The 27,352-nt window shown below is 46.9% G+C and overlaps 2 protein-coding genes and 1 long non-coding RNA gene across 3 annotated transcripts in view; 2 read left to right on the top strand and 1 right to left on the bottom strand.

The window, feature by feature from the left end:
* LOC132455191 (NACHT, LRR and PYD domains-containing protein 3-like) overlaps positions 1-27,352 on the top strand; it is a 381,632-nt gene that overhangs the window by 120,029 nt on the left and 234,251 nt on the right. The window lies entirely within an intron of this gene.
* Positions 6,661-8,490, top strand: LOC132455245 (zinc finger protein RFP-like). Its single transcript, XM_060049077.1, has one exon. The coding sequence runs from the start codon at positions 6,706-6,708 to the stop codon at positions 8,122-8,124; it is 1,419 nt and encodes a 472-aa protein (XP_059905060.1). The 5' UTR covers positions 6,661-6,705; the 3' UTR covers positions 8,125-8,490.
* LOC132455320 (uncharacterized) lies at positions 22,798-23,942 on the bottom strand. Its single transcript, XR_009525184.1, has 2 exons — positions 23,079-23,942; positions 22,798-22,983 (listed from the first exon to the last, which is right to left on the bottom strand). It is a non-coding gene; the product is annotated as an uncharacterized LOC132455320 (long non-coding RNA).

The following is a 27,352-nucleotide window of genomic DNA, read 5'->3' on the forward strand; positions in this document are numbered from 1 at the left end:
TACTCTTCTGTATGTTTAATTTCTGGACAGAATGTCCTATAATAGGTTTCCCTGATTCTTGCAGGAGACGGTCGCCCTGTGACTCCAGGGCGACTATGGAGGGGGTTTTTCTGAACAATTCTCACAGCTATAGTATGAATTTGTAGAATAAAAGATGCCTAGGCCTAATTGTGTCACACATAGCGGTTATCTGTATGAGGCTGATGGTGGATGCTGCTGAAGGTGAATGCTGCTGATGGTGGATGCTGCTGCTGGTGGCTTGAGCTGGCTGGTGCCGGATAACACTGCTGCTGCAGGTCGCTGCTGCTTGAGGCGATGGCTGCTTGAGCTGGCTGGTGGTGGCGGCGAAGGATGGTGGTGTCGCCTTCTGCTGCTAGTGGTGGCGGCTTGTGCTGGCGACGGCTGTTGGTTGTGGTGGCGGCGGCGGCGACTGCTGCGATTGTTGTCCTTCCTTTCGACCTGATGCACTTTACTATCCTTAACCTCAGCCTGATGTTTGTGGAGTATTTTCTTTCTTTTAATAAAAACTTATAATATTCCTCCCTGTTCCTTCACTTTGTTCTTGTTTTACAAGTTAGATATACACGCACACCTCTTTACACATTTGTTGTTCTTGTTGCACACATGACTAACATTGTTTTATTTATTGATACCCCCTGGCTCTACTTTGCTGTTCTTGTTCACTTACTGTATGTTTGCTTTGTTGTTCTTAGTCCTTGTTCCCACTTGTTTTTGGTTCCACAAACCTCAGCCTGATATATCTGGCATCTCAAACACTGGTCAGCTTTACCATCGCCTACTCCTTTGCAGCGTGCAGATGTTAGGCAGTGGAATCTGCATTTGCTGCAGGGTTTCATAACCAGTGGTCCATTTTACTTGTATTGCTCTTTTAATTGTCTCCTTTCCTCACCGTATTCCTCTCTTGTCAACACTTGTATATACAATATTCATCCCTGTTCCTTCACTTTGTTGTTTTTCAAGTTGGACACACACACACACACACACACATCCTTGTTGTCTGACCCATTGTTTGATAAAAAAAATCTTTCATTTGTTATTCTTATATGTGATACTTTGTGTTCGGCTTAGTCTTAAAAGTAGCATGGTTGTGTGGTCAGCTCCTGCCTCATCAGAAGAAGTTGCCTGGAAACTAAATGCTAAATGGACTGTTGCTACTCTGCTTACTCCATCGCTCTCTGACCACGGGTACGTGACGCGGAATTACAAGCAAAATCAAGAAAATGTAATAATACATTTAATTTAGAGGCGCCTTTCAAGACACCCAAGGTCACCTTACAGAGCATATAGTCATCATAAATCGTTTAAAAAACAAGACATTGTGGGAAAAAAATTAAATAAATGAACATAATAAATAAAAGATGTTTAAAAATATTTGTATGTAGTCCAGTTGCGCTAAAATGAACATATTGAATCGTCTTTGATTTCAGAACAGACGTGGTAAGGTTAAGCCACTAAAGTCAAAAGCCTAGTGCTACCCATGCTTACACGAACGTGAAGCTTTACCTCAAACTTAAAAACGTATCTAAGTAGCTTGAAGTCGTCACCCTACCACTCCAAATGTAAAACTGACGTTTACAAATATGCAACAATGGTCAGAAATGTACTTGTGTTTTTTAATTTATATTTACCATTCAATATTGCAATCGCTGCAGGCAGTCCCATTGAAGAACACGGCAGCGCGGCCTGTTTTTTAAAGGTCCCATGACATGCTATTTTATGTATTCTTTAATATAGGTATTAGTGGGCAACTAACACCGTATTCAAAGACGTTCCTGAAATTCAGCCGTGGTGCAGAGTTACAGCCACTCCGAGCCAGTCGCACATTGAGCTTCCCCCAAATGCGCTGTTTCGGTGGGCGTGTCAAGGAGGAGGGTGGGGGTGTGGCCCTGAGCAGCTTGCAGCTACGTGCGGTACCATGCGCTCTGTTTACAGTGGATGCATCGCAATGGCGAGGCGCACACAGCCTTTAGCCGTGTTCTGTAAATATTCTAGAACACACGGGAGTCCTGGAGCTCTATATCTAAATATTATCATATAGCCTACACAGATATCTATATCATATAATATATATTATCACGGCCAAAAGCTGTGTGAGCCGATATTATGAATCTCAAACGACCGCGTTGGGTTCTCCGACGTTCCTGTGGGGTGTTCCACAAAGCCGGTTTTATCACATAACCGGGTGAGTTAACCCAGGGTTTGCTGTAACCCTAGGTTTTCCGTTCCAAAAGGATCACGGTATGTTAGTTGCTACAGCAACATATGCTCTGAATCAAACCTGGTCGGACCAGGTTTTGCGCAGGTTAAGTTTGAAACATAACCCGGTTTTGGGTATTTCCACCGGCGTTCACCGCAGATTTCATGTGTTCACAATGGCATGCCCTTTTGATGAAAGAACTGCTGATATCAGAGCGCAAATTATACGTGCAATCCACCGGGAGCGATTGATAAGACCACGGCTCGACATCTTGGCATATTGGATGACTTTTTGCTGGAGTGGAGAGATATAGATTCTCGCGCAAATCTTTAATATATTCAAATAGCCTTACATAGCCAACACTACCAATCGAGGACCTGGCCTCAGTTCACTCCAGACTATTTGCGTAGCCCTCCGTTTTTTTCAAATGGTAGTTTTATCTAGGCTATAATTCTGGAGATGCTGAGCACATCACAGTCGTTTCAGATGACCCATCCAAGATTTGTATCGGCCTCCTATCATACAAAGAGCAATATTGTCTGAGTACTATGCCGAGAGGCATTTACAACATAAAGTATAAAATAGTCTTAACGGACTTGCATCCACTGGAGAATGTTCGATCGTAGCCGGCGGCTTCATTACAAGCACTGATCCATCTTGATCTGTGAAGTTGATGAATTGTCACTTTTAGGTTTTCTACCCAGTTACCAAAAAATAAACATTTGGAATAGTATGCGCTGTGGCAAGCACACGGTTTGCGTGTTACTTCGAAGGCAAAAAAAATCTAAAATACAAGAAAACACAAAAACCTACATTCAACCAGTGGGGGGTATGGCCCATGACTCTCTGAGGTGGTAGGTACCTCCAGGTAGCCTACCCCCTCCATGCCAGGGCGCCCTGAATTTATGTTTATTAACAGCTCCTCCACCGGGGTCAAGACAATTTGAGGGCCAGATCCAGTCTGCCGACTGTCGGCCTTTTCACGATTGGCTTAAAAAAATTGCTTATTTAAATTTATACCGATACGATGGTGGGAAAAGCTTACCAGTTTGTATGTTTTTTATACTTGATCCTCTGACCGCTTGGAAGCAATCGGAGTAGGCCTACATATTGTTTTAGAAGAAAGGGGTTATGTGGTAGCATCTTTAAGAATGCTTAACTGGGATATTTATATATTCATGGCTCAAATATTAAGGATCATGCTTTTGACGTGTAACTAACGCATTTACGCGGTCAGCGATCCGCTGCGGTTCTCCGGGTTCTCAGGTTTTAGCGTTCCCTTTTCTTGTGATAATGTCCTTCTCCTCGTCATAGCTCTCCAGGAGAACCTGGAGTTCCATTTCATTGAAATAAGCGGCCCGTTTCGCCATATCGATCAGGGTTTCCATGATCCATACATCACGTCTTTTTAAGTTTGGCGTGGACGCGCACAACCCTGTGTTAACCAACCCCGAGTTGATTGAACTAATGCATAACCGCTGCTGTGGAACCGAAAACTCTGGGTTGGTCGGCACAGGGTCAATCAACCTAGAGTTCAGCGTTAACTCAGTGTTTGTTAAACCTCCGTTCGTGGAACACCCCTCAGTTTCTTTATTTAGTTCATGTTTTAGTTTTGTTTATGTATGTTTTGTTTCTATCACGGGGAACAAGGCGCTGAATGGTGGTCCCCATTCCTCTGTATGCAGTACATCCTATTGGCTCATCTTATCCTGGAGCTTTCTGTTAGGTATCCTCCTGACTTGATCTGTTTTATTAGGTTGAACAAAGGCAAACAAATGGTAAAGGATAAGGAATGTTGAGTGACTACGTGTCCCAAAGAATGTCCTCAAATATCTAGATAAATATTTATTGTCATTATAGTGTTGCTAAGGGGGGGAGGGGGCAATATCCTTCTGATCGATAACACTAAACGATTGTGTGTGTGTGTGTGTGTGTGTTTGTCAGAACACTCTCTCTCTAGTGCAGGGCGAGCAGCACACTGCGTCCGTCTGTCCTCCGTCTCTAGATTTGTGTTCCCCAAAGACTACGGTTGTCATGTGAGTCTGCAGACTGGCTGAGCAGTGCACGTCACTGGTTAATGTGCACCGCTCAATGGTTTAGTGATCGCTTCAGGTTGAAAGCATCGTGTAGTGGGGCCCTAGCTTTAGACGGGGCCCCACGCTGAGGTAACTGGACAGAAAGAGACAGATTACAACTCTAAACCCTGTTTCACTCAGTGTTGATTTTATTTGTTTGTTTGTTTGTTTGCTGTTTGGGCGTCCCCACGGTGATCACTGTGACAACGCTGAGCATCGGCGCCAGGAACTCGCTTCCCGGGGTGCCGTCCGCCGCCGCCGTGGCCTGGTTCATCAGCGCGTGCCGCGCCGGCCTTCGTCTTCTCGGCGCTCATCGAGCTGGCCGCTGTCGACCAGCGTCCAATCGGAGCTGGCCCCGGGGCTTCAGGGACGCACCGCAGGCCCAGCACCCAAAGGGGCCAATACTTCATCACCCGTGTCGTGGCAATTTCTATATCAGATATTGCGTCTAAGCAGATGAGATATTTAGATGCAAAAAGCACACAATACTGTTGACAATTAGTGGTTATATATATTTGTATTAAAAGTACGAACAAAGATACATCACAACATGCATCAACAAACAACATAACAGGCATACATTACAATAATCTGGGGCCCCAGATGGGAGCTCCTCTTTGCGTGTTACTTCATTCTCTGAAGGTACGCTCAGACAAGTCCACTGAGTAGCTAAAGTCAGGAGCTTTTATACACTTAGATCGGATCCTTGAGGGCAGTTGGCATCTGGAGGGGGTGTCCCCCCCATAAAACCAAAAACCTTTGTTAACCAGATGTTAATCTATTGCTTGAAGTTTCTTCAGAGGGCAAAAGGTGGTTGAGGCTGTTCCTTATCACCCTTTGCTTCTCTACGCTCCCCAGGGGGTCAAGTAAAACAGGCCCAAACCAAACTACAGACAACATGGAAACGGAATGTGAAACCAGATTACATCACATGAAACACTAAGAATTACATTTTAGAAGACCTTGCAGAATAGCAAGATTCCAAGAACGGGATGTGAAACCAGATTACATCACATGAAACACTAAGAATTATATTTTATAAGACCCTGAACATAACATGTAGATTTTCCATCACACCCGTCACCATGGAGACCGGCTGTTGAGTCATTTAGCAGACGCTTTGATCGAAAAAGGACTTTGTTGATTCAGTTAGACACGAGAAAAAGAAGGTTCACACTGAGATGTGATTACGTATTCATTAGCATATCTGAGGATGGCCGTCGTTATCCTAGGGTTTAGGTATTATTTCTTCCTCTCTCTTATCTCCTCCTCCTCTTTCCCTCCTCCTACCTCCCTCACCACCTCCTCACTCCCCCTACCCATCCTTTATTTTTCCTTCACCCCTCCTTCCTCCTCCAACTCCACCCTTTCTCCCCGCCTTCCACCTCCTCCTCCTCCCCCTCCCTCTCTCATCCTCACCTCTTCCCCCTCCCCCTCCTCTACCTCCTCCCCCTCCCCAACATTCCTCCTCCTCCCCCCCATCTCCTCTTCCTCCTCCTCCTCCTCCTCCTCCTCCTCCTCAGATGCTTGCCCCCATAGTGCTCTCCAAGAAGCCCAACAACATGTGCTCAAACGGGGTCAACTACACCCCCGACCTCAGCTGTCCTCCACCCTCTCCACCTTCCGACACACACACACACACACACACACACACACACACACACACACACACACACACACACACACACACACACGCGCACACACACACACACACACACACACACACACACTCCAAGGTGGTTGTTCCAACTCTAGCCCATGAGCAGCGGGAACACAACTAATATTTTTTATTACACTTTTTCTTTATTCATTGCCTTTATAGTGTGTGTGTGTGTGTGTGTGTGTGTGTGTGTGTGTGTGTGTGTGTGTGTGTGTGTGTGTGTGTGTGTGTGTGTGTGTGTGTGTGTGTGTGTGTGTGTGTGTGTGGGTGTGTGTGCACTTTTACCAGCAGGGGGTGCACTAGTACTTCAAAGGGGGCAAACGTTCCAAAAGCAAAAGGAAATCCCCCACTGACCAGACTGTGTCGCAGTCTGCTGCTCTCAGCTCTGCTGCTCTAGTACGGTGCACTGTGCGCGTGCACATCGAGGAGAGCTCCTACAGCAGCGTAGCGCTAAAAAACAGCTCGTCGTCTGTTTCTGTCGAAAATCGGATTTTATCTGGTTGGATTTAAAGAATTCAGGGAAGCCCCGGAAACCCGAATAGATCTACACCGATGATCCCAGTTACAGTTGCTTATAACCACTAAATCACCACAATGTCTCTCGTTCTGCACCGGCTCTCATTAACTCCAGAAAGAAGAGACACACATCAACGCATTTGAAGAGGTGAATGAATGCAGTGCACTCACGTGCCGTGGGGGCGGAGCTTTTTAACACAAGACCTGATTTACGGGTCAATACCCTCTTATCAGAGATGGTTGATCGGTTTGGAACGTCCGTACGAGTAAAAGAGCAGCCTTGTGTTGAACCAGCAGAAGTTCCCTGTGACGTCTGTACTGGGACCCAGCTGAAGGCCGTGAAGTCCTGCCTAGTGTGTTTTATCTCTTACTGCCAAACCCACCTGGAGCCACATCAAAGAGTCACAGTCCTGAAGAAACATCGGCTGGTCGAGCCTATGGACCGTCTGGAAGACAGGATGTGTAAGAAACACGACCGACTTCTGGAGCTCTTCTGCCAGACTGAACAGGTGTGTGTGTGTCAGTATTGCACAGAGACAGACCATAAGTCACATCCTGTTGTACCTCTAAAGGAGGAATATGAAGTGAAGATGGCCCAACTGGGGAAGATAGAGGCTGATGTTCAGCAGATAATCCAGGAGAGACAAAATAATATTCAGGAGATTAAAGACACAGTTAAACGCAGCAAAGCAGACGCAGACAGAGAGATAGCCGATGGTGTGCAGGTCATCACTGCTCTGATGCGCTGCATTGAGAAGTGCCAGGATGATCTCAACAAAATGGTTAAAGAGAGACTGAAATCCACAGAGACACAAGCTGAAGGCCTCATCAAAGAGCTGGAGCAGGAGATAGAAGATCTGACCAATAGAAGCTTAGAGGTGAAGCAGCTCTTACACACTAATGACCACCTCCACTTCCTCCAGGCCTTCAGATCCCTGAAGGATCCTCCACCCACCAGGGACTGGACGACGGTGGAGGTCTGTCCTCCGTCATACGTAGGGACCTTGAGGAGATCCCTGGATCAGCTGGAGGAGACACTGAACAAGGAGATAAAGAAGCTGCGTGATGCTGAACTGAAGAGGGTCCAGCAGTATGAAGTAGATGTGACTCTGGATCCTGATACTGCTCATCCCAGGCTCATCCTGTCTGAGGATGGGAAACAAGTACATCACGGAGGTGTACGGAAGGAACTCCCAGACAACCCTAAGAGATTTACAGATTATATATATGTTCTTACGAGGCAGAGCTTCTCCTCAGGGAGATTTTACTTTGAGGTCCGGGTTAAAGACAAGACTGAATGGTGTTTAGGAGTGGCCAGAGAGTCCATCAACAGAATAGGTGAGATCATATTGGCCCCTGAGACGGGTTACTGGACTCTTTACTTCAACAATGATGGGTTGTTATTTAATGATATCCCTGATGTCTGTGTCCCTCTGAGACGGACATCACCCCCCCTCCAGAAGGTGGGGGTGTTTGTTGATTATGATGAGGGTCTGGTCTCCTTCTATGATGTGGAAGCCAGGGTTCATCTCTACTCTGCTACTGGCTGCACCTTTAGTGAGCCTCTCTATCCATTCCTCTGTCCATGTAACTATGATTATGAAGGTACAAACTCTGGCCCCCTGATCATCTCACGTGTCAATCAAACAGACTAGGACCTTTGTTTTGATAATAAAATAAAAACAACCCAAACAACTGACGATGTTTCTTGAATTAGAATCTATACTATGTGAGATCTGAGAGCTCTGCATTCATGTTGTACTGCTGGCATTTAACAACGAGAGATTCAGAAGGAAGTGAACCCTGAATATTATAAAATATAACCCATTGTAAATTATTAGATAACATTATATTCTTCATTGTCTGTTTTCTCCAGTTTTTTTAAGTTTTACTTCTATACAATTGTTAATTGTTGCAGTTACGTAGAGCATGGTTTGAGGATTAATGTGTGTATCATAATCATCTAAACATTGCTGTTAGTTCATAAGTCTGAATCATGAATGACAAAGCAATCAAATGTAAAAACATTATGGTTTCAATAAAAATGGAAAAAAACCAAAGGTGTCGAATTATTTTTAATGTCCACCATATAACAACCCAACATGGGTAACATGTGTCTCCTTGTTTGTGAGTACCATGACTTTGTCTCTCTCCTCTCCTCTCCATCGTCTCCTCTTAGTTTCTCCTCTCTCCTTCCTCTCTCTTCTCTTCCTCCTCTCTCCTACCTCTGCTCTCCTTTTTAGCTCATCCAGGATTGGGTTAAGTATTGTCTTGCATACACATTACATGTGTGTAAATAAATACCCTTTTGACTTGTCTCTGCTATAGTCTACTACCTGTGCTCTGGCGAATACAAGCAGCAGTCCAGAAATTAGTGTTATGAGCGACACCCAGTGGCGGGAGTGGGTATCACCACAGAGGGGCGGACAGTTATTTGTGGGCGCCTAATAATACTCTTTTGTAGTACATTTAATCAGACTATTTATGTTCCAATTAATAATGGGAATATTTATAGTCCAATTAATGTGTCACAATACTGTGAGAAATTGTCTTCTTTATATTTTTTGCATTATATCGCATTATTAAGGTACGAATTACAGCCAGCTGCCACTCATTAGTTAATGACGTCCTTCATTACCTCATGTGGGCTTCTTTGAGCAGGTGCCGTTTAGAAACGTGCAGTCACGTGGTTGTTCACCGGTAGAAGGCGGTGAATGTCTGCGGTTGTGTAGACTTTAGGGTAAAGGGGGTTGGCGCGTGGTGCTCATGGGTCAGATTGCCGTCTCTCTGTCTCCCACCTCAGGGTTCCCCGGCACTACCGAAGCAAACCACACGGCTTCACGTGGCGCTCCTCCCGCACCGAGGGGAGAGGGAGGAGGAGAAGCTTTCTACCTTCTCTTGACGTGTTATGTTATTTTAAAGTGTGCGGTGACGCTGGTCGACTTCGGAGCTTCAAGAAGAACACGCGGCAAGAAAAAGCAAAAAATGGACATAAGTGAAAGATTATAGGCAGGTAGGCAGGTAGATGAATAACATGAATGTGTTAAATTAATGCAACATGTATATGGTGTTGACTCTGGCTGGGGTGTCGGGGATAGACCGTCAACAAGTTACACTCACCGACTGGTGGCAGAGACGTTACCATGGAATTGTTTCAGACAGGAAATTAATCACACAAATATATTGAAATATAGTTAATCATAATGCAGTTAATAGTTTAATATTCGACAAAAATCGACTAAACTATATTTGAAATTATTAATTGCATCCCGTTTAACAATAATGCAATATATTAGCAAAGTTACCTGCAGTAAGTAGCAGCCCACCATTGGCAACTACTACTACAATCAGGTGACAAAATGTATTTTTTTTGTGATTTTTATGTTATTTTATATGATTTATTTCCAGAAACAATTCCATGGTAACGTCTCTGCCACCAGTCGGTTTGTGTAACTTGTTGACGGTCCCTAAAACAGGTAGCAGCCAGAACGTAAATGACGTTGTTGCACAGACATCGATGGCGACAACATGTGTTTGTGATTTTCGCGATACGCCGTCCTAAACCGTCCTCAACATACTAAGCCCGTAATGTATTGCACTTATGTTGATGAATCCGATTGGGTGGTAAACCGAATATCCGGCGAATATCAAACCGGAGGCTAACTTGTACCTGTTGAGGTGGCATGCTCCGGTAGAGCTGCTCTTTAGCATCGCGCTAACCGGGGCTAACAGAGCCTGTCTCTTCCCGTCCTATTAACTGTACTTATGGGAGAGAGCCCGATTAAATCCGGATAGTTTAATAAATTGGGTGTTATAGGTTTTAAACAACATGTCCGAGTTATTTGAATGACAAGCTCCGCTAGCTCGATGCTAAAGTGCTAATCGGAGCTAACAGCCTGTCCCCTCCCGTCCTATTAACTGTATTTATGGCTATGCCTTTTTCTCTTTTCAATATGACCAAACACAATGGCCAGAGGATCAGCATCCTTTTTTAACTAATAAACAAAAATAATCTTTGAGTTCTACATGTTCTAGAAATGTTCATTAATTGACAGTCCTAATGTTTATTTTCTTGTCTTCTGATTCTTTATTACAGTATGGAAGGGGAGATTTGGAGGTACCTGGTCAGGTCTTGGTCAGTCTTCAAATCCCAGATGTGGAGACTGCAGGGATACCTCACAGAGAAGACACTAAAGAGTCATCTCTCATTCATCGAGTGGACTCATTGGTTTGCGAATGACCACAAAGATGCTCCCATAGGCAGATTGCTGCATGGCATTCACCGCTTATTCAAATTGAAGAGGTTGAAGCAGTCTTCCTTGTGGTCACTTGCCATAACAATGTCATGTGTTTTATGAAAACACCATCAGTAACATTTAAATTGAGTTGATGTGGACGGCTTTTTTTTGTCTGATTTCTTCAGTGTTCAGTGCCTGTTTGTGAGATATGCATTGTTTGAAAGATAAGCCTTTGATTTTGTTTAATTCTAATATGCCTTTCATCAACAGTGGTTTGGGGTTTTATAACAACAATTAAAGTGCTTAACTACTGGTGAACGATGTTCCAGAACATATATGGTTTGTGTTGATTGCATGGAAAAGGGAATAACCAGTTACAACTTACATGGTAAGAGCCTGGTAATACCATGGAAACAAACTAGGCTTCCTTTTACAGTACAGTTTCAGCTTACTTACTGGGTAAATTGTCATGTTTTACTTGGTAACGTCGCAGAACGTACATGGTACAAATTTGTGTTGACTGCATGGAAAAGGGAATAATGTATTACAAATTATGTGGTAAGAACCTGGTAATACCATGGAAATAAACAAGGCTTCCTTTTACAGTACAGTTTCAGCTTAATTACTGGGTAAATTGTCGTGTTTTACTTGGTAACGTCGCAGAACGTACATGGTACAAGTTTGTGTTGACTGCATGGAAAAGGGAATAATGTATTTCAAATTATATGGTAAGAACCTGGTAATACCATGGAAACAAACGAGGCTTCCTTTTACAGTACAGTTTCAGCTTAATTACTGGGTAAATTGTCGTGTTTTACTTGGTAACGTCACAGAACGTACATGGTACAAGTTTGTGTTGACTGCATGGAAAAGGGAATAATGTATTACAAATTATATGGTAAGAACCTGGTAATACCATGGAAACAAACGAGGCTTCCTTTTACAGTACAGTTTCAGCTTAATTACTGGGTAAATTGTCGTGTTTTACTTGGTAACGTCACAGAACGTACATGGTACAAGTTTGTGTTGACTGCATGGAAAAGGGAATAATGTATTACAAATTATATGGTAAGAACCTGGTAATACCATGGAAACAAACGAGGCTTCCTTTTACAGTACAGTTTCAGCTTACTTACTGGGTAAATTGTCGTGTTTTACTTGGTAACGTCGCAGAACGTACTTGGTACAAGTTTGTGTTGACTGCATGGACAATGAAATGTATTATAAATTATATGGCAAGAACCTGGTAATACCATGGAAACAAACGAGGCTTCCTTTTACAGTACAGTTTCAGCTTAATTACTGGGTAAGTTGTCGTGTTTTACTTGGTAACGTCGCAGAACGTACATGGTACATGTTTGTGTTGACTGCATCGATAATGGAATCTATTATAAATTATATGGTAAGAACCTGGTAATACCATGGAAACAAACGGCTTTGTACCCAGTATTTAAGAAGATGTACCATGACACTAGAGGAAAACTTCCTGCAGAGGGTTGTTACCAGGTAAGTAATTCCATAGTGGTAAATCGAATAAATCCTTTCTAAATGGGTGTAGCTATGAATAATAACTAAGAAATAGTATTTTATTGGAACGCACTATGCTAATTTCTAGATAGTACATCATTAAATTTGGGCTGTTACCAACATAAACCTTGGATAATAGGTCTTTATAAGAATTGGTTGCCTAATTTCCTAGGAAGTACACAATATCTGAGTTATTACCAACCTAAATCAGTTACAACTACACGCTACTTAGTTGAGTTGATGGGTAATAGTGGAGGTTTTACTTAGTACTTCAGCTGTAATTCCTCTGTATTTACCTTCTTATTACCAGTGGTAATTACACAGTAATACACTATAATTTACCGGATAATTCCTCTGTATTTACCTTCTTATTACCAGTGGTAATTACCCAGTAATACACTATGATTTACCATGTATTTACCGGGTAACTACCTCTGTATTTACCTTCTTATTACCAGTGGCAATTACCCAGTAATACACTATGATTTACCATGTATGTACCGGGTAAATACCTAGTAATTAGGGGACTGTAAAAGGAAGGGTTACCAAAAGGCCTGGCTTAGTTTAAAGCCCACTCACCACGTCAAGGTGCAGGCCAAGAGTGGGTACATAGAACAAAGACTCACATCACAAACTCAGACAGTCACAACATGTAAAAAACATAAATACATGAAACATGCATATAAATACGAGACCAAAGACTCACATCACAAACTCAGACAGTCACAACATGTAAAAAACATATGAATACATGAAACATGTATATACAAGACCATAGACTCACATCACAAACTCAGACCGTCAAAACATGTATATGATAACCAAGGTACACACTGTAATACTATAATCAGCCGTTTCACCGAGCATGCATCGGAGGTGGCTCGTGTGCTTGCAATCGCTATAAATCCCAGGATGCATTTCGCCCTCGCAGCAGTACGATGGCGGACAATATGGAGAAGACGCACAACTGTAGCTTAAATTACTCTTAACTTATATATATATATTTATATAATATATAATATAATAATAATAATAATAATATAAGATAATATATATATATAAAGTCGTGTGTGTATAGCTTATAGAGTGGCGAAGTCACGCCCCTTCCGATAGGGCTCATGGGACCTATGAGATCGAAAAATATGAATGGGAGTCAATGGAGAGAAAATAATTATTTTCTGGTCCCAGTCTTTATATGCCCTGGATTACACATATGTTGTTTGTGGATTTAAATGATAATTTTTCATGCAAAGAAAACTAAAAATGTTCGTGAAGAAGTTTGATAATTTTAGGTTTTATGCGAGGCCGCTTTGTGAACTACAGCTCTTCGCTGCTCTCGACGCATATGATATACGTCACCACACCCGCCCTTGGAACTCGGCACAGAGATGGCGATCTCTCTGCCCCACTTCACCGCTTTTTCCAAGGGGAGGATAAAAGCATCGAAAGAGGTGAAAACCATTATAAATCGGCGCACGTGCAGAGTTTCAGTTATGTCGATGGGAAGATTGTCGGTCTTCTCCACCACGCCAGTCGCAGGGAGCGTGACGTCACATACGAGCCGTGTAGTCTTTCTCGTTGTGTTTTCTCTACAGCCTTTATCTGAACAATTGCACAATAAACGGTCGAACTCTTTGCATTAAAAATTATCCTTTAAATCCACAAACAACATATGTGTAATCCAGGGCATATAAAGACCGGGACCAGAAAATAATTATTTTCTCTCCATTGACACCCATTCATATTTTTCGATCTCATAGGAGCCCTTGAGCCCATGAGCCCTTACCGGAAGGGGCGTGACTTCGCCACTCTATACACATGACAGGACACGCATATCTTTTCAATTTTTATTCATTCAGAATGTTTACATACTATTTGAAAATGAAAGAGGCTGGGATTTTGTTTTATATCATTTGTTTATATTGTTCAGTAGTAGTAGGCCTATATGCCTAAATGAGGCCGTAGCACAGTTAACGGACGAGCAGAGGTGGGTGACGTCATCGAGTCAGCTGCTGTTCCAATTGCAGGTACGTACTCGCGTGCTCGCAAGTCTGTGCTTGAAGTACGGACTTGCCAAGTACGTACTTGCAAGTCATCGAGTCCGTAGTACGCGTGCTAGGAATTGAGAAACGGCCAGAGAGTGTCGCAACCATATGGTCGCAACTCTTCTCTCATGGCTCTGGCACAAGCCCCCAGGAACACTGCATACTCCCGCAATCCACCAGTCTCACTCCGAGAACGTCAAATACCGACTGTTGGCAAAGGCCCTTTAGCGTCGGTGACTGACGGGAAAGGTACCCTTTTTATTCGCTCGGTGACGGTAAAGGTACTGTTACGTATTTTAAGAATCTAAGCTACCCACACATAGACCAAAATGAAGCAGGACCAAACATATAAGCCGTAATTACTATACATAGCCACAAGGGGAGCAAGAGCTTATTGGAGGCTGCTCCAGCCACAGATAGCAGCGCTTTTATATATACGAAGAAGCCGAAGCCAGTACGGCACCCCGGCCATGCCCACTATGCCACGCCCACTTGACAGTCCCTTACCTGTGCACACTACCAGAAGGGGCCAGAGATTTTCAGCGACACCCGCGAAGGGTCACGGGCCTCTGCCCGTGGCCCATAGTAGCCAGAGTTATTATCTCTCACACGTGTTCCACTCTTTAGCTACAATTCCCTCCGTATAGCTTCAGTTACCATGCCGAAACATGCCGACGACTTTATAATAAATGAAGTGAGTTAAAGCAACCCGGGATTGGACAAGTTTCTTCAAGAATATGCAACAGATGGTGACCCCTGACGTTCTTGGAAAGATCCGGACCGAGACTGGCGACCGCGGGGCCGTTCGGAAAGCAGTACAAGCTACTTACAGGCGCCACAACAAAGGTAAACAGAACCTGTTGTCAATGACTAAACTCTGTATAGTTAGATTAGTAACATTAGGTGAATAGCTTGTACTGCGTCCGTCAGGCAGCGGGGACGTGTAATCTCGGACTGGTTTAAATTCATACAGCCGGTTACAAACGGCCTAGAATAAGCTAACAGTGTGGTGGTTATCATAATTCACCCACGGAACTATGGGTGGGGGGGGTGTTTATTCCCGGACCCGTTTAGCGGACGGAACGACCGTCCAGTTTAGTCCGGTTTTGACTTTACGAATGAACGGCTTTTTGTATTGTGTTCATTAAAACTTTGTGCTGGATACTCCGCCTCCGACTCCCGTCTCTCGGCACTACACTGGTGACCCCGACGAAGGTCTCGCTGAAGCTTCAGAGACCAAAACGAACATGGCGAATAATGCTTTTATTAAGTTGCCGGAGTTCTGGGAGTTTTCACCGACGGCGTGGTTCGCGCAGACAGAGGCGCAGTTCGCGATCCGTGACGTCACGGACGACACCACACGCTACTACCACGTCGTGTCGGCGCTGGGGAGATCCACTGCGACCCGGGCGGCGAATTTCATAGCGAATCCCCCGGACCACGGCAAGTACAGGGACCTCAAAGCCTTCCTATTGAAGACTTTTGGGCTGTCACAGTCAGAGCGGGCCCAACGCTTGCTGGCTATTCGGGGCCTCGGGGACAGCAAACCCTCTGAACATATGGAGATGATGCTCAACCTGCTGGGTGCTGAAGAACCTAACTTCCTCTTCATGGAGCTGTTCCTCCAACACATGCCACCCCAGGTCCGGACGGCGCTCGCGGGCACGAGGATTACTGAGCCACGCGCGTTGGCGGAGGAAGCCGACCGTTTTTTCCTGGCTGCTCAGAGTTTCGCACCTGAAGTGCTAGCCCCAACACGCAGTGCCTACCCACCGGACAGGGACAGGCTGACCAACAGAGCCCCAGTAGCCGCCGATGGCAGTGCCAGCAATGGTATGTGCTATTTCCACGCACGTTTCGGCGCTAAGGCAAAGAGGTGCCGGTCCCCGTGCAACTTCAAGCCGACGGGAAACGCCAAGGCTTGCGCTCTTTAGTGGCCGTGAGTGCAGGCACGTCAACCCGGCTATTGTTCATCAGGGACGCCCTCTCCGGCCGCGAGTTTCTTTGCGACACCGGGGCTCAGAGGAGCGTCCTGCCGGCTACGGTGGAGGACACGGCCCCTGGCGTCCACGGTCCACAGTTGAGGTCCGCTAACGACACACCCATCCGCACGTATGGTACAAAGACCGCGGACCTGTGCTTTGGAGGCCAGCGATTCAGGTGGGATTTTGTCACGGCCGACATCTCCTTTCCCCTCCTCGGCGCGGATTTCCTTTGTGCGCACAATCTGCTTGTGGACGTGAAAAACAACCGCCTGGTGGACGCACGGACGTTCTCATCGTTTGAATGTGCCCGCGGTCGGGCGGCTTACGGCGGGCTCTCCAGCTCCCTCTCAGAGGGGGACGAATATCAACGCCTTCCCCGGTATAACCCGACCTCCGCGGTCACGGCGAAACATGGTGTAGAGCATCATATAGACACCAAGGGTCCACCCGTCTACGCTAGGGCCCGACGACTCAACCCCGACAGGCTGAAAGTCGCTAAGTCGGAGTTCGCCAACATGGAACGCCTGGGCATCATCCGCCGCTCGGACAGCCCCTGGGCCTCACCACTCCACATCGTTCCCAAGCCAGACGGCGGGTGGCGACCTTGTGGGGATTACCGCCGCCTGAACGACGCTACCACGCCCGACCGCTACCCAATCCCGCACATCCAGGACTTCTCAGCACACCTGGCGGGCAAGCGGGTCTTCTCGAAGGTGGACCTGGTGCGCGGTTACCACCAGGTGCCGGTGCATCCCTCGGACATCGCCAAGACAGCGGTGGTGACGCCGTTCGGGTTGTTCGAGTTCCTGCGTATGCCGTTCGGGCTCAGGAACGCGGCTCAGACCTTTCAGCGGTTAATGGACTCGGCGCTCAGGGAGATGCCCTTCGTTTTCGTGTATTTGGACGACATCCTGGTCGCCAGCTCCTCCGAAAAGGAGCACCAGGGTCACCTACGCGACCTCTTCATGAGGCTCAACCAGCACGGGCTGATCGTCAACCCGGCGAAGTGCCTGTTCGGGTTGTCCTCCATCCACTTCCTGGGGCATCTCATCAACAAAGAGGGGGCCACCCCTCTTCCGTCGAAGGTGGAGGCAATTTCTGCTTTCCCCCGCCCACACACGGCTCGGGCGCTCCGGGAGTTCCTGGGGATGGTGACGTTTTACCACCGGTTCATCCGCCAGGCGGCTCACGTTATGCGCCCACTGTACGGGGCTCTCAAGGACAAGTCCCCTAACCAGGCTGTCGACTGGACGGCGGAGAGGGAGAAGGCGTTCGAGGCCACGAAGGCCGCCTTGGGCGAAGCCGCCATGTTGGCCCATCCATCGCATGATGCCCCCATCGCCATCACCACCGACGCGTCTGACTACGCCGTCGGCGCGGTGCACGAGCAATGGGTTGATGGTGCATGGCAGCCGCTCGCCTTTTTCAGTCGCCAGTTGACCCCCAGGGAGCGCAAATACAGCGCGTTCGACAGGGAACTCCTTGGACTCTGGCTGGCGATCCGCCATTTCCGATTCCTCCTGGAAGGGCGGGAGTTTGCGGCTTTCGTGGATCACAAGCCTCTGACGTTCTGCATGTCCAAGGTGGCGGAGCCGTGGTCGGCCCGCCAGCAGCGTCAGCTGGCGTACATCTCCGAGTACACCACGGACATCCGACACATTGCTGGCAAGTCTAACGTGGTCGCAGACTGCCTCTCGAGAACGGTCATTGGGGCTGTCCAACTGGGCCTGGATTACGTCCGCATGAGCATGGACCAGGCCTCCGACCATGGGGTCCAGGCCCTGAGGGATTCGGACACGGGATTGCGCCTGGAGGAGGTCGCGGTTGACGGCTCGGACGTGAGGCTATGGTGCGACGTCTCCACAGGCCAGCCTCGACCGCTGGTCCCGTTGTCCTGGCGCCGGCCCGTTTTTGAGGCGTTGCATGGCCTTTCCCACCCCGGCAGGAAACCGTCTGTGAAATTGGTTTCCCAGAGGTTTGTATGGCAGGGACTGAGAAAGGACGTTAGTGCTTGGGTCAGCTCTTGCGTTGACTGTCAACGATCCAAAGTGCACCGCCATATTAAGGCCCCCCTTGGAGAGTTTACTGTTCCCGAAAGGAGGTTCGACCACGTCAACGTCGACCTGGTGGGACCGCTTCCCTCCTCTCACGGGTTCACCTACCTCTTCACCATGGTCGACAGGACGACCCGCTGGCCTGAAGCTGTTCCCCTCTCCTCAACGTCGGCTTCTGACGTGGCACGCGCGTTCATCGGCACTTGGGTCGCGCGCTTTGGGACTCCTTCAGACCTCTCCTCGGACCGAGGCTCGCAGTTCACCTCGGAACTCTGGAACGCGGTGGCTGAAGGGTTGGGGGTCAAGCTGCACCGCACTACCGCCTATCATCCCCAGGCGAACGGCTTGTGCGAACGTTTCCACCGTTCCATGAAGGCAGCCCTACGGGCCAGCTTGAAGGACGGCGACTGGGTGGATAGGCTGCCATGGGTGATGCTCGGCCTCAGGTGCGCCCCTAAGGAGGACCTGCGGTCCTCTTCGGCGGAGCTTGTCTACGGGCAGGCCCTACGAGTGCCAGGCGATTTTATTCCCGACGCCTCGGTCCCCTGGTCGGCGGCCAAACAACGTTCCTCCCTGCTGGAAACCGCTAAGGTTTTCGCGCCTGTTCCCACGTCGCAACACGGCACTCCCACTTTCCGCATGCCCCCCGATCTGCGCACGGTGGACTATGTTTTCATTCGCCATGACGCCCACCGTGGTCCCCTACGCCCTCCCTACGATGGCCCGTTCAGGGTTTTGAGCCATGGAAACAAGTGCCTGGTGGTGGACGTCGGGGGTAGGCCTGAGACCGTTTCCTGGGATAGGGTTAAGCCGGCTAACGTGGACATTTCCAGACCGGTGGAGGTGGCGCAACCCCCACGCCGGGGACGTCCGCCTGCGCCGCGCCCCGCGCTGGCCGTTGACACTCCAGCGACCTTGTTGACCCCCGGGACCTCCGGGGTGGCGGACGGCGCCGACGTGCCTGCTGCTTCCTCTTCCTCGGCCCCTGTCATCCGCTCGAGACGAGGTCGGGTCGTCGCCCCTTTCCGTCACGAGGACTTTGACTATGGGTGAATTCTGGGGGGGCTTGTGTGGTGGTTATCATAATTCACCCACGGAACTATGGGTGGGGGGGGTGTTTATTCCCGGACCCGTTTAGCGGACGGAACGACCGTCCAGTTTAGTCCGGTTTTGACTTTACGAATGAACGGCTTTTTGTATTGTGTTCATTAAAACTTTGTGCTGGATACTCCGCCTCCGACTCCCGTCTCTCGGCACTACAACAGATTGAAATTAAATAACGAGCTCACGAAGTATAAGGGCTAGGAGTGTGTTTTATATGGGTTTGTAGATAGACTGTATCCAATCCTGATTAGATCTATATCAACGCCTTCCGCCTTCCGCTATGCCGTTCGGGCTCAGGAACGCGGCTCAGACCTTTCAGCGGTTAATGGACTCGGCGCTCAGGGAGATGCCCTTCGTTTTCGTGTATTTGGACGACATCCTGGTCGCCAGCTCCTCCGAAAAGGAGCACCAGGGTCACCTACGCGACCTCTTCATGAGGCTCAACCAGCACGGGCTGATCGTCAACCCGGCGAAGTGCCTGTTCGGGTTGTCCTCCATCCACTTCCTGGGGCATCTCATCAACAAAGAGGGGGCCGCCCCTCTTCCGTCGAAGGTGGAGGCAATTTCTGCTTTCCCCCGCCCACACACGGCTCGGGCGCTCCGGGAGTTCCTGGGGATGGTGACGTTTTACCACCGGTTCATCCGCCAGGCGGCTCACGTTATGCGCCCACTGTACGGGGCTCTCAAGGACAAGTCCCCTAACCAGGCTGTCGACTGGACGGCGGAGAGGGAGAAGGCGTTCGAGGCCACGAAGGCCGCCTTGGGCGAAGCCGCCATGTTGGCCCATCCATCGCATGATGCCCCCATCGCCATCACCACCGACGCGTCTGACTACGCCGTCGGCGCGGTGCACGAGCAATGGGTTGATCTAAATGTTTGTACCAACGTGGGAGACGTATTACCTGTGGTTAAGTGTTATTTATTTGGTGAAAGCGCCGAAGTTAAGCCGGGCCACCATAAGGTATATTTATTACCGACCATAAACTTCTAAACTCTTATGGCGGAGCGAGGAAAGGTCAGGTTTTTAACGTTAATCTAGCTTAGTTGCATATTAAACCGGAAGCTTGGCCGTCGTTAGCCAAGGAATTCAAATCGAATTGATTCCTCACAGCCCGGTTCATGTAACATCTAATGTGCAATTTTGGTTAGTATAGAACGCAGCCGTAGAGGTAGACTTACGCAGTAATAACCCATCTGCTATCAAGTGCCTCGCTAACCCGCCGTGGGGACAAACTTGCAGGAATCTCATACTTCTTATAGAGATCCAATACAGTGCGACCTACCTAGGTCAAAACTAGTTTGTTCCTACAGCATTTTGGATGTACCACGTGGTGTACGATTTAAAGGGACAACGCGTCTTGGAAACGTGCCTTTCCTTTGTTCATACCTTCACGGTCGTTATAGTCGGACCCCTTTTCTGAAACAAACGCCATTGCATGAGAGCAACAGGGGGCCTCAACTTAAGTGTTACATCCTCTCTCTCTCTCTATATCCCCCTCTCTCTCTCTCTCTCTCTCTCTCTCCCCCTCTCCCTCTCTATATCCCCCCCTCTCTCTCTCTCTCCCCCTCTCCCTCTCTCTCCCTCCCTCTCTCTCTCTCCCTCTCTCTCTCCCTCCCCCTCTCCCCCTCCCTCTCTCTCTCTCTCTCTCTCTCTCTCCCCCTCCCCCCCCTCTCTCTCTCTCTCCCCCTCCCTCTCTCTCTCTCTCTCTCTCCCCCTCCCCCCCCTCACTCACTCACTCACTCACTCACTCACTCACTCATCTCTCTCTCTCTCTCTCTCTTCTCCCCCCCCCCCCCCCCCTCTCTCTCTCTCTCCCTCTCCCCCCCCCCCCCTCTCCCCATCCCTTTGTTTACCTGGGCGCTCCTGGCTGTTTGATAAGGCAATGGTAGCCTGCACAAAGGGACCCCCGGTGTGCTCTGTCTCTGTGTCTGTCTGTCTGTCTGTCTGTCTGTCTGTCTGTCTGTCTGTCTGTCTGTCTGTCTGTCTGTCTGTCTGTCTGTCTGTCTGTCTGTCTGTCTGTCTGTCTGTCTGTCTGTCTGTCTGTCTGTCTGTCTGTCTGTCTGTCTGTATGTCTGTCTGTCTGTCTCTAGAAATATGTTCTCTCTCCATAAAAATATTCCCTTAAAAATCCATCTGTTTCAAATGATAACAATGTTTTGGCAGTTACTTATTCAGCAAATGTGTATAATTGTCACATTTCACTAGTCAATAGCTGGAAGTATTATATTGTATATTTCATTCCAATATTTCAGGTATTTAGTTTGATTTTGATTTAAATATCAATATCTAGTTCATAACTACAGTTTCCGCACGCTCATTAAGTGCCCTCATCCTCATCCTCTACGATAAAATACAATAAATGGTGCACATGGTTTTAAACGGTGCCCAAGGAGGGAGTTAGCTCAACTGCGGTAGACACAATTACAATACGTTTTTTACGAATATTAAATCTACATGGGTTAAATTCTGCTATAATCAGCTACTACATACGAATAAACACTGCGTGAAATGTTCAAAGGTCAACTATTGCCTCCATTGGAGCGATTGCAATAGATATAATATCGTACCACAATATGCATGCATTATCTTGTATTCAACAATCAGGAAAGCCGGATTCCAGAACCGAAAGAAGTCCTACAAAAGGGCACCAACCCAGGGGTCTTGCATCAACCAGATCCCTGTACGGCAGTTACACAGTGATCTTAAAATATAAATAATTATCTAGACTCCACATCATGAACGGTTAGCCTTTAAAGTTGTCCATAGCGTGCATACCGCTCGTCCACAGAAGTCCGGGGTTATCCAGGCCTGGGGATTCTTATTAGAAGAGTTCTGGGATAACCTCCAATAGAGGAGTCCCCCCCAATAGAGGATCCTGAGGACAAGCGGTAGAAATGCATAGTTCAACAGACCTGACGAGGTCCAAAATACCAAAATAAGAAAGAATAAAATATGTATTTCATTGCAAACTATGAAAATAATAAAAGTCTTCACGTAATCTATGGTTAATAATTGGCAACATTTACAATTAAATTACATAAGTAATAAAAAGTAATCCATAATTCTTCATAATTTTGATTAACAATATACGTGTTACGTTTTTTCTTTACACGCCAAGACATTGGATACTCGATTATTACAATATATCACAACCAGTTTAATGGTCAACCAAAACGCACAGCCGTACGTTACCCCGACTGTCCCCAACTGACAACGTTACGGTAACAACAGAAGTATGATGCCTAATATTGAAATGGAGATTTTTAATATTAAGATATTTTGATAATGTTAAATTTAAGTTTTGTATGTTTGTATTTTCCCATGTGGTCTTGTCATCCTGTTATTCTGCAGGGTCGTTCAGAATATGCAACAGATGGCGACCACCGACGTTTGGAAGAAAGTCCCGAGAAATCCCGGCGGGCGCGACGCTAAAACAACTTCAACAGGCCCGCACGTCTGAGGTAAGTATAACTCATTGTTTTAAAGATTAAATCTGAAATAGGATTGGTTATAAGAACATTTAGGTGTAAGTTTGTTTTAGCCACCGTCCGGTCGTTCTGCTCCAGAGGCCTAGACCTCGACTTAACAAGACATTTTACATTCAAGTCTGTTGGTATTTTGTTATTAAAGACGATGAATTATTAAGGTAAAAGACCCCTGACCCCCTACACACGTGAAGTCCCCACCGCCCCCCCTCCAGGCCCCCTACACACGAGTACCCCTCCCCCCCTCTCCCCCCTCTCCCCCCCTCTCCCCATCCCTTTGTTTACCTGGGCGCTCCTGGCTGTTTGGTAAGGCAATGGTAGCCTGCACAAAGGGACCCCCGGTGTGTTATGTCTGTCTGTCTCTGTCTCTGTGTCTGTCTGTACCACGTGGTAGGTGGTTTTTGTGTTATATGATGAATGTCTCGAAGTTAAGCCGAGACCATCATAAGGTAATTGGTGAATGTCTCGAAGTTAAGCCGAGACCATCATAAGGTAATTGGTGAATGTCTCGAAGTTAAGCCGAGACCATCATAAGGTAAATGTTGATAAGCTTCGAGTTCAGCCGGGCCAACATAGGGTAAGTGGTGATAAGCTCCGAAGTCCGGCCGGGCCACCATAAGGTATATTTATCACCGACCATGAACTTCCAAACTCTTTACGGTGGGGGGAGGAAAGGTCAGGTTTTTAACGTTAATCTAGTTTAGTTGCATATTAAAACGGAGGCTTGGCCAAGGAGTTCAAATTGGATTGATTCCTCCCGGTTCAGTTAAGTCTAATGTGCAATTTTGATTAGTATAGAACGCAGCCGTAGAGTGTAACCACGTGGTGTTAAAGAGACGGCGCGTCTTCGTGACGTGGGTTTCCTTTGCCCAGACGTCCGCCATCTTGGGTCTTGCAGAGACCAAGAGCAGCGGGGAGCCCAACTACAGTGTTACATTCTCTCTCCCTCTTCCTCTCTCCCTCTTCCTCTCTCTCGCTCGTGAAACCGCCCCCACTCCCTTTGTCCCAGTCTTCACAGGTCCAGTAGTCAGACCCCCCCCCCATCCCCCTGTCCACAGGTCCAGTCGTCAGATCCCCCCCCCCCACCCTTTGTCCCTGCAAACATTCTCTTCCCCTACCCTTCCTTATTCATATTGCTTAAAGAAGATCGGGAACGGTGGGACGGGGGCTTCGATTTAACTAACAATAGAGAGGCAAGTGGCCTCGCTGTTGTTGGTTGGGTTGAGGTTCTTGTCTTATTGTTCTTTCTTCCCCTTGCCCCCTCCCACCCTCACACCTAGCCATGTGTTGGAGGCAGGATGTAAATGTAGTTAAGTGTTTGTATATTTGAGGGTCTGTGTGTCTGGGTGCTGAAGTACAGAGAGCCACTCCCTAGTTGATATTCACCAACATTAATAGTTTAAACGATCTGTAAAAGTTCACATGTGCACTAAATTTGTTCTTCCTCTTCAGGCCTTTGCAACCCAAGCAGTGATGGATGCCCGGCATTCATGGTTTTAACCGGCGCCCAAGGCGGGAGTTAGCTCAACTGCTGTAGTTCAATTACAATAACATTTGTTTCAACCGATAACTTCTGAATTTTTCTTTTAGGTTCAGTTTTTGTTTAGTTTTAGAATATCACCCTATATTTAATGCCCAGATGTGCATAATTCAGATGACTCTTATTCTACCTAGTTTCGATCGATTTGATGTTGACCAACAAAAAACTAGATAATTATAATAATAAATACTGTTCATGTAATGGTATAGTTAGGTCTGGGACCTGCGTAGCTAAAAAAACTGTTTTGGAAATAGTAATGAACGTGTCCGGGACATGTGTAGCTATAAAATAAGTAAAGATAAAACTGAGGTTTACTTTACTTCACTTTGCTAAGACATATTCACGTTTGATGTGGTATGCAGAAAGTGGCGCAATAGGATGTTGTGCAGAGAATAAGGCGTATTCACGTTTGATGTGGTATGCGATGTACATAGGAGAATCAAAGTGTGGACAACATCAAATGCGAGCAATAAGTAGAATAAATGAAGATTAGGTCATCCAATATACATAGTTAGTGTAGGACAATCAGGTAGTATGATGAAGGTAACTGTTATTATGAGATACGGTTAACACAGAAGTGATATTGAACATGCAAATTTTAACATTGTTAATTCCCTTTTACATCTTTTTGGTTATAGCAACTTGGTTGAACTACGGTGTTGTTAGCTTTGGTTGTCATTTAATGCGCATGGCTGAAGCAATGCGCAAGGAGGGATGTAGTGTGAAATTAAATCAAAGTAGATACTGTAAAACAATTAAAATTAGAATTCATGGAAATATGTTTTTGAACAACTAACTGCTGTACATGAGTTTGTATTTCTGCAATAGAAACAAAAGTTCCAGATGCAGACACACCCGGAGCCTACAAACTACCACCGCCGAGCAAGGACTAACAGTCACATGAGGAGATCAAATAACAGCAGGATTTGAATCGCTCCGGATGGGTTGGTGGCCAGGGCGCTGGTATGATTACAATCCCTCAGGTTAGAATTGGCAGAGAACTCCGGCATTAATGACCCTTTCACAGGATGGATGGAGAATATGTTTGGGAGGTGGAAAGGCAGAATCCAGTGAGTGCCCGTCGCGGGAATAAATGCAGAGACTGTGTTAATTGTCACCGGCTGCCTTTGTATTCCCTGCGCACGAGGGCTACTGCATCTGCTGATCACCACAGCAGTGGGCGCTACAGAAGTGCCAAGTGCCATCCAGGCTTACATTACCTGAGGGGCCCGACCTTATCCAGCTGTAATATCTAGAATAGTCACACCTATACTATTCTAGTAGAACCTACTGTATTTAAGATAATCAATATCCTGGATTTACTTGAATAATTAATTATTGAACCACCAAGACGAGTTGTGTTTGTTATTATATAGTATTGTTTGGTTGCGAGTGCAACCCGTTATTTCTGAATCGCTGCATTGATAATGGTACTGTTGATCTTCCTTGAGACGATTGTTTTACAAGCCACCTGTTGCTGACACAACGACGACGGAGAACCTGTTTGGAGGCTCCCATGATGTAAAAGAAACCTCTCTGTGAGCTGAACCCTTGACAAGGAGGGACGAGTCTTGGGTTCATGAATTACAGGCCCGACGGCGACAGAAAAAACAATGACTACAATAATAACATCGCCCAAAACCACCCACATGAACCAGCGCACCAATACACGAAGATCACCTAAACCCCCCAAATCCATGCTAGCCTATCAATCATTTTGAAATTTTAAAATTGTATTATGACTACCAATTTTTTACTTTACTTTTGCACATGATGAAAATTGTATGACCTTGTTGCACATAACCAAAAGTATTAGCTCAGGATTTCTATGGATAGTTTTGTTTGTGTACTGTTTGGCCATGTGATTGTATGATAACCAGGATGTATGTTCATTGTTGTATTACCATGTTGATTATTTATCCTACTTTGACTAGATTTTCGGTGTGGTAAATGGTGTTTATGATTTAAAATATTATTGTATGGTCATCTAAGATGACCAAGGAGGGATTGTTACGTATTTTAAGAATCTAAGCTACCCACACATAGACCAAAATGAAGCAGGACCAAACATATAAGCCGTAATTACTATACATAGCCACAAGGGAAGCAAGAGCTTATTGGAGGCTGCTCCAGCCACAGATAGCAGCGCTTTTATATATACGAAGAAGCCGAAGCCAGTACGGCACCCCGGCCACGCCCACTATGCCACGCCCACTTGACAGTCCCTTACCTGTGCACACTACTGGCGCATTTCCACTGCAGGGTGCGGAACGGATCGGATCGCAAAGGTGCGGGTCGGATCGCGTTTCCACCGCCAAAAGTGGGCGTGACCCGGACTTTGCCGTACCCGTTCCGACCCCATTCTAGGGACTCCTCCGTTGCGGTACCCAAAACGAGACCAGACGCCTGAAAGGGTACCCTGGAATTCTAGCTACACCCCCCCTCCGTTGATTGGTCGACAGAATCGTCACTTCCGGGTGACGCGGTGATAAAAACAAACAAACAGTAGCCTCGAGGTATTATTCTTTACAATTAACATGTCGCGTAAAAAGCTTGCTTGGGCGAACAAGGAGGTGGAGACGTTCGTCTGCATTCTTGCGGAGGAAGACGTTGTTTACGATGTTTATGTAGCTGCCGCGGCGATTGACATCCGGCCTACCACCAAGGGTACTGTCGGCAGTGGAAACGCGACCTCGGAACTGAGCTGGGCTATACTGCCCCCTCCCTACCGCCCCTTTGCGATCCGATCCGTTCCGCACCCTGCAGTGGAAATGCGCCATACCAGAAGGGGCCAGAGATTTTCAGCGACACCCGCGAAGGGTCACGGGCCTCTGCCCGTGGCCCATAGTAGCCAGAGTTATTATCTCTCACACGTGTTCCACTCTTTAGCTACAATTCCCTCCG

Source organism: Gadus macrocephalus, chromosome 4 (genome assembly GCF_031168955.1).
Source record: "Gadus macrocephalus chromosome 4, ASM3116895v1".
NCBI lineage: Eukaryota > Metazoa > Chordata > Actinopteri > Gadiformes > Gadidae > Gadus > Gadus macrocephalus.

Coding starts and splice junctions, on each gene's coding strand:
- LOC132455245 (XM_060049077.1), top strand. CDS start 6,706: ATGGTTGATCGGTTTGGAACGTCCGTACGAGTAAAAGAGCAGCCTTGT.